We start from the raw sequence: 8,008 nt of genomic DNA, 5'->3' as shown, positions 1-8,008 counted from the left end.
GGAATGCCAGTTCTGAGACTGTTATGTTTTGAGATTTAATGTAGGGCAATTACAGCCAAAGTATATCTGGGGCAAGTCCTAGCAGAGTTAGTACATTTCTGCTTTGAGTGGGTACTTAATTGTTGATGTGTAAGGAGATCAGTATGCTCCTAAAATTTTATACCCCCTTCCAGGTGACAGAATATATGGCCAGGAAGCAGCCCAACACAGTGAGGAGGGAGAGCAGGACAGCAAAAATTTGCAATGCTAAATGTTCTCTGGTGACCACTTTGTGGGGTCCAGTACCCTGTTTTGCATCCTCATTACATCGTGTTATTCAGACTCACGCTCCCACGCAGGAAGAGGGCTACAGAGGATACTCTGGAAATACTAGAGGTAGCACTTCTGTGGCTCAGCAATGTGGCTGTGGTATTTTAGACTCCTTTGGGACAACTCAGATTTTAAAATGGGTGTAAACAGAGCAGGTACAGTCCTACTGAAAATTAAAAGCAGCTCCAAGCTCTCTAGCTACTACCTGTGTTAATTTTTAACATATGAAGCATTTTTAAGGACTGAGCATTTCATTTAAGGAAATAAATTTATGGACTGCAAATGAGCAGGGTGGAGAAGGCTTCTGCAGAAAAGAAATTGCAAAGTAACCTATAGAATGGCAGGGTACCACTAATCTGTGCATAAAAAAAATGTGGTTGATATTATGTCCATGATGAACAGCAGATCATCTGTCAGAAAACCAGAGAAACACCAGCAAACAAATGGCAAAGGCCTAGTGGCATGTGAGGAAGGAACAGACAATTTTCACATTTTTAGGAGATGCCTATACTGCACTGACCTGTAGTGACTGCCATACTGACAATACTGGCCAATATCATATCAGAATATTTGACATGATTATTTAGGAATAATTACTGAAAAATAATTGAAACACACTTTTTTTGACAACTGGCAGGAATATCACATACTAGGAAGCATTCCAATTCCCAAAGTGTAATAGCATAATACACAGCACATGCACACAAGTATGTGAGTTTTAGCAATGTCACAACATAGTTATATCATCTATCTTTTTCAGGCATGTGTTAGGCCTTAGAAAATAATAGTTCATTGATGAAATAAACAGTGTATTTAAAATACAACAATATTTTTTATTTTTGTGTTAAGTATAAACACGCAGTATATGGATGGATTTTTTTTGTTGTTCTGTTGGGGTTTTTTGTTTGTTTGTTTGCTTGTTTTGGTAGCCTGTGAGTGATTTTTTTTTCTTGATTTTTCAGCATGTCATGTCTTAGGAATTGCAGGGAAGTATGAATTTTCTGGCTTGTCTCTGGATGGCAATTCTGCATTGCTCTGTCAATAGTGGAGACTGTCAAATCCAAGATTAATAAAGATACCCCTGTTTCCCATGCTGCAGGCTATTTTTCAGGTCAAGATAGAAATAGTTACATTTTTTCCCATTATATTTTCACCCAGAATGTGTCCGTTAGAAGACTAGTGTTCTGATCAGAAACATTTTGCAGTTCAGAGGAGCACCTTGTGCAGCCCATGTGCCAGCGCACATGCTGGCTCATACTGGGAAAGAATGGCCACCGCTGAGCTGTTAATTTTCTAAAGATGGTCACATTAAGTACCTCTGAGTGATTCAGTCCAGTGAAAAATGAAGAATTTTGTCTTCATGTGCTGCTCAGCTCATTTGCACTAAGCTCCAAGTCCAATTGATGGAATAAATAGACATAACGCTATTTTTTTAGAGAAGAGGCACACAAAATTGCTTCCTTTAATCTCATTACTTCTGTAATGGTGGTAAAGGTGGTCAGAAGGGTACAAAAGTGTGTCAATGGGATTCCAGATGCCTCAGCAACTCCTGGGTGTCACGCCTTTAAGATAATTAACAGTTATGCTGGAAAAGTATGAATCAAAATTATGCCTCATGACTAATCAGAAAACCATTGATTTAAAGACAACTCCCCAATGCTCAGATTATGCATCCTTACAAAATTAGATGCCTGTTCTGGTACTAAAAGTGCAGACCATATTCACAAATATTTTATGCAGATAGCATGTAGACCAGGCTACATCAGAATGGAAAGGCAGATAGCTCTTTTTTTCAAAAGGCAGTCCAGGCAGCCTAAACCAGCAGCCAGTCCCTGTCTATTGATTGTGCAGATAGCCAAGGTGATTCAATGCATGTGCACACTAACAGAAAATGGCACAACGGAAGGAAAAATTATACGCATTATGAAGATATGTCCAAATAGGCTGTTTAATTCAGGGCTTCTGAATGCTCTCCATCCCTGGAAAGTACTTGGAGTTCACATATATGAGATGAATATACCTTACACTGAACACACCTTACAGGGAGCAAGCCCCCCCAACCTGAGTGCGTGCCCCCAGCCACCAGGCTCTAAAATATGCTGAACACGGGCCTGTGCTGCCTGCTTAAGTTGGTTGGCCAGGCAGGCAGCAACATGTGAACTGTTCAGAGGAGACACAGGGAGCCTAACTCCAGCCCTGCAGCTGGGACACTGCTCTGGTGGATGTGCTGCAGCTCCCTGCTCCCTGGGTTACTTCTGTGCTTGTCCAACAACAGCACAGCCCCCAGGAGAGATGCAAAGGCACTGAGCAAAGGATATCTCCTAGATGCACGCCCATCCATCCATCCATCCATCCACACTTTCAGGCCTCTCTGGAGAGCAAGGCAGGGTTCGTCAGCCTTCCCAGGCATCCCATAATAGCAGGGATGCCTCTGGGTGCCTGGTCTTCTCTGGACCCAGGCAGACCCTGCAGGACCCAGGTGCTTTAGAGCCTGGAGATGTCTGTGTTCCTAAATCTGGGCTTCTCCCAGTCTCTACTGGTTTAGGTTATGCTGATGTGTGACAGCACAGTTTCTACACCGTGCTCTCTCATTTAGCTACAGGCTAAATGGGTTTGCCTTGAGACCAAATTTAGCTGATCTGACTATGGGACCACATTTTGGTCTTGGTAAGGGTCCTGACCTCCTAAATCAGAATATAATCCTTACCAGGGCTGCTAACAAGGATTAGACAGGACAAGGTTTCAGCTAATAAAAGATGATATTGCTGCCTACGTTTTTGTCTGTAACCCATCCCAGCAACAGCCAAATACCTGTGATTCACAAACCGAGCTCTATACTCAGGCTAGTTACATATTTCAGGAATCTAAGCAAATTCAGGATTCTGGCTTGATTATTTAAAAAATGTGATTGACAAGTAATTTCAAATGGATCTGTATCATCTAGACTCTCCTTAAGATCTTGGAGCATGTCTGAGTAGGAGTCTGTGTATGACTGACTTTATCTATGTATAACATTACTGGTTATTATCACTAATCTCAGTTAATAATGAATACTAATTACCTACTCTAATGCACTTTATGGAATTTACACTGAGAAAAACTGTGATCAATTCTCTTAGAGAAATGCCAGCAAAAATACTTCAGAGGTAACTTTAGGAAGCAGGTGAAAATCAATACTACATCAGTGATTATCAGTGATTATACCTGTGCATTCTATTAGCCCAAAAAAAAAAAAAAAAATAAAAAAAATAAAAACCCCAAACACTTCACTGAACTGATTGTGAATAAGCTCTGAATAAGTAGGCTTATAAGAATTCCCCTAATTCTTTCTAACTTCAGTTCACAGTTTGTTTCTACGTATCTCAACTTTCTGATTATTCACTGGAAACTCTGATTTGACTTCAGCACAATTTCCACCCTTACCAGTGAAAAGTGTATGTGTGATAAGCTACCAAACCACTTTGCCCTACTTGTGGTGTTCATCATATTAGCACAGCAAGTGTGAACAGTAATCACAGTGCCCACAGCTGAGGTTTTTCAAAACAACTGATGCTGGGAGGTGAGATTAGTAGGCAGGTGTTTGTGACAGAGGGAAGTGAAGCACGGCCTTCACTGGTACATCGCCAATGATCGTGAGCAACCAGCCCTCTTGACCTCTGCCCTTCAGCAACACCAAAGGAAAACTGATTTGACAGTCGGGCATTTCAAACAGGAAAACATTTGTTTGGATAGTTTCCTTGAAAAAAATTAAATCTTCATTGTGCTTTTTCAGATGGAAAAAAAACCATAGAGTGCTCCTAGGCTTGGGAGAGCTAGCAGTCAATATCCACAAATCCATTGCATTACTTTTTTTAGCTTAATTGATACAAATGTCCTTCATAGCAACATTCATTAAAAAGTCACAAGACAACAATTACTTCAATGACATGCTGTGGCTACTGCCCATTGAGCTGCGTAATTTTTTTCCCTTGCTTTTTACTCCCCTGCTTGCCTCAATACTTACGTTGTTTCTTCAGTGTGAGCTCTTTTTAAATCCAACTCCATGGTTATGCTTTTTGCCATTATGTTTACAGTAAATATAAAAGTAAAGTTCACTCTGTCTGCCATTACAAGAATTTACTTCCTATGTTTCTCTGGTTCTATTTAGAGCAAAGACAACTGCCCAAATTATGGTATTTTGACAACTTCCCCCGAGTGTTAGATCACATATGCCACACCCTTAGATGGCTCAATGGTGCTGCCCCAGACTACAGCAAACTCACATTTTGCTGTCTTTAATATATGTTGTTTCATAGAGAAATGCAAGTTCACACCCAATATTATCCCCAGTCATAGGAAACGTAAGCTCATGAGAAGACAGTGCTTATAGCACCACTTCAGACCCTCTATAACACCTGAATTGGGCTAGCAGGTGTGACCCACAATGTACGGCAGGTCTGTACACATCAGCTGGTGGCCAGGTTATTTTAGGGCATCTAAAATGGTGCTAGATTCACAGATTTAGACAACTAAGCTATACTCATCACAAGAAAAAGTGTACTTGAGCCACAGTAACACTGGTCTTATTACCTTGACCCATTAACCTGGTTTGGGTTACACTCCATTTTGATGGTGACTCTGGCTGGGGGCTGTGATAACCAGTCTTGTTGGGGAACACGTGGACTCATCTTTGATGTCTGCCCATATTCACTGGAGGAGGAGGCCGTCATCTCTGTCTTTGCAATGTGGGGTGATCCGTAGGCACACTCGAATAAAGACTGGTCTTCACTCACCACTGATAATGCTTCCTGTAAACCAGAGAAGAGGAATCAGCACGACCATGTTTCAGAGCAGATGGCATCATATCCCTGAAGCAAAAAAGGGTTTGTCCGTTTAATGAGAAGATGAACAGCTGATCACTTGCTTAAACGTTCATTACTTTTTATGTACGCCACTGCTGTTGGTGAAGTTGAAGACCCATGGTGCCAGATGCGCTGTCAGCATACGGCCGGAAGACAATGGTCTCCCATAGGGAGACCCTTCCCACCAGCAGCTGAGAAGATGCACAAACACATGCTAGCAAACATTTAGGAACACTGGCCAGGAACTGGGAGAGAGGAGAGGAGAGAGCAGGGCATGCAGCAAAGCTCAGGCCTCTGGCATCTCAGATAGAGATGCGGAGACTCAGATCTGCTTGAGGTGTAAGCAAGCTGCCACCATTGCATTAGGAGTGCCTGAAAGCCAGGCCCTGCTGACTCACTGGGAGCTTCCTCTGACTTCCTCTGGGACACAGGCCAGGTTCCTTCTGGACAGGGAGCCGAGACACCTAGGCACAACCTCCAATACAGGCACCCTGCTTTTTCTGCCAGCATCTGCTGGCAGCTTTGGGCAGAGGAGCCTGCCACGAACACTGAGAGGACACCATGCCCACCAGCTGCCTCTCTCTCTCTCATGGCAACGCTTCCTGGCGGGCTGCCTGGCTCTTGTGCCATGGGAAGAGTTTCCCCAGCCACCTTCCCTTGTCACGGCAGCACCGCGGTTATGGGCCTCAAGGGTGGCAGGGCTCACCGGGCACCTCGGTGGTGGAGCAGCTGTTACTGCAGCTGGCTGGAGGCTGCAGGCCAAAGGGACTCATCTTGCCTGAGCTGAGGCTCCCCGGCCACAGAAGTCGGTCTGGGCCCTGACCCTCCTACTGGCACCCAGCACCACACAGGCTCAGGGGGCCACCCCTCTAAAAGCAGCCTTCCAAGGAAAGCCCCCTTCTCCAGGGTCTACTCAGGGTGAACGCTGGGCATGAGGATGTAAACGGCCAGTTCCCCAAAGCATGACTCCTCCCTCCCACCCTGGCACTACGGAGTGTGAGTGCAGGCCGGCACCTCCCTCCCGGCCATGCAGGCAGCCGTGCCGGCAGAGGAGGCTCGGACCAGGCCCCGCAGCACACCAGCCGGAAGCAGCCGTGGGGGCGAGGCCAAGCACCACCCCAGCCGGCAGCAGCCGTGGGGGTGGCCAGCTGGCTACGGCTGCAGGCTTGGGGGCCAAGGATGGGGTCGTAGAGGGGAAACCGGAGCCAGGTTTGGGGCAGGGTGCTCCGCGGGCAGCCACACCCTCGCAGTGCAGCCTGTGTGGGCCTGCGCGGCTGCCAGCCCAGCTGCTGACGGCTGACAGGAGGACAATAAAATCGCGTGGCCCTGTCAGCAGAGGAGGATGTGGTGGAGAGGAGAGAGAGAAAAGAGATGCAGTGATGGGAGCCCTCTGGCTCGGGGAAGCTGGGCGGCTGCCTGCAGGTTCCAGCCTTCCTTGGTTGCTGCAAGAAGGCTTTGCATGAGCTCCAGCAGTCATCTGCTGCCCTAAAAATCAACAGTTGTATTTGTTAATTTTAAGGGAGTATACATTCATCATTCTTTTTATTCGCCTGGTTTGTGAGCCCTTGGAGTGCACTCTGTTAACATTCATCGCTTTCTCCGCAACCGCAAGGGCTGGAACATCAGTGTCTTCTCATTGCTTCTCATGGAAACTGAGATCACCCCTTACACTCTGGGCTTGGGGAATAGGATCACAAGCAGCCCTCCAAACACTGCAAGACTCACGATTCAATCACTAATACTAATGCTTCCCACCACAGGTCAGGACACAGAATTTAGGCAGCAGCTTGCATCACTTCATTACTGCTTTTCAGATGTTGTGTGAGTGCAATGGTCACCACCAGGCTATCACTATTAATGTTAGCTCCCCAGTTAGTACCCCTGCTTTGTGTGCTTCCCCACCAGCCTGTGTCCAGCTACCAAACTGCTGCCTCTTGGGTTTCTGAGAGTGTGAATGTGCTTCTGTGAGACAGATGGGATGCCAAAATAACAACCCTCCTTTTTGCCTTGCCTCTCAGACGCCCATGGGTCTCTGGCCTGCTAAAAGCTGCTGCTGTTGGTGGTCTGAAGATTTTCTGATGAGCCGTTTCCAGGAAAGCCTGCAGACAGTTCTTGCTTTTCAAGGAGGTGTGCGGGAAGATGGCTCCTGGTCCCCAAAGATGCTCCCTGTCTACACTGGGCTTAGAGAGCTCAGGAAGACTCAATGTACTTGAATAGTAAAGTATCAGGGATCATATCACAAGAACTAAGGAAAGAAAATGTTACACTGGAGGGGAAAAAAAAAAAAAGTTTCCTCAGCAATCTAAGAGTTTTTCATGGAAAAAAAACCCCAAACAAACAAATAAAGAAACAAACAGAAGAGATATATATATACACACACACACAGAGCCTGGCCAGGCGATCACAATGGATCCCACACCTGCGACTACTGCATAATTCCCTCTTTTCTGCCCCACTGTAAAGCTAATGCATGAGCCAAAAAACATGTAATGAAATGTTAATTTTGGAAGCGCTAGCTCTAGTAAATACATGAATGTGTGAATTATACAGGAGGAAGCTGATACAAGATTGCAGATACAGGCAAGCAGAATATTATTTTACTCTGTAAACCATTTACTAATAGACTTTTCCAAAACAGGTAACGAATACTATATAATGGATATGCTGCTCACCCTACACCACGCACGTGAAACAAAACAATTTTTTTCTGGCTCCCATTAAACTTGACTCCAGCTGCTCTAAGTTAATTTATGAATACTTAGTTTAAGTATAAAGGTACAGAAAAAAATGTGGTGTTTCTATTTATTTTCATTACCAATGACAGTAAACATTGCTCATGCTTATGGACACCTGTTATG

At 44.9% G+C, this 8,008-nt stretch overlaps 1 protein-coding gene across 3 annotated transcripts in view; it reads right to left on the bottom strand.

The window, feature by feature from the left end:
• The window catches only part of ERG (v-ets avian erythroblastosis virus E26 oncogene homolog), a 62,992-nt gene that overhangs the window by 28,507 nt on the left and 26,477 nt on the right, over positions 1–8,008 (bottom strand). For all 3 annotated transcript variants that reach the window (XM_008949377.1, XM_008949378.1, XM_008949379.1), the window contains one exon: positions 4,879–5,096. In XM_008949377.1, the coding sequence (XP_008947625.1) occupies positions 4,879–5,096 (218 nt within the window). Of the gene's footprint in view, positions 1–4,878; positions 5,097–8,008 lie in introns of those variants that run through there.

Source organism: Merops nubicus, unplaced genomic scaffold (assembly GCF_000691845.1).
Source record: "Merops nubicus isolate BGI_N331 unplaced genomic scaffold, ASM69184v1 scaffold3761, whole genome shotgun sequence".
NCBI classification, from domain to species: Eukaryota; Metazoa; Chordata; class Aves; order Coraciiformes; family Meropidae; genus Merops; species Merops nubicus.
The sequence above is the reverse complement of the archived record's forward strand: the minus strand, read 5'-3'. Positions and strand labels throughout refer to the sequence as shown.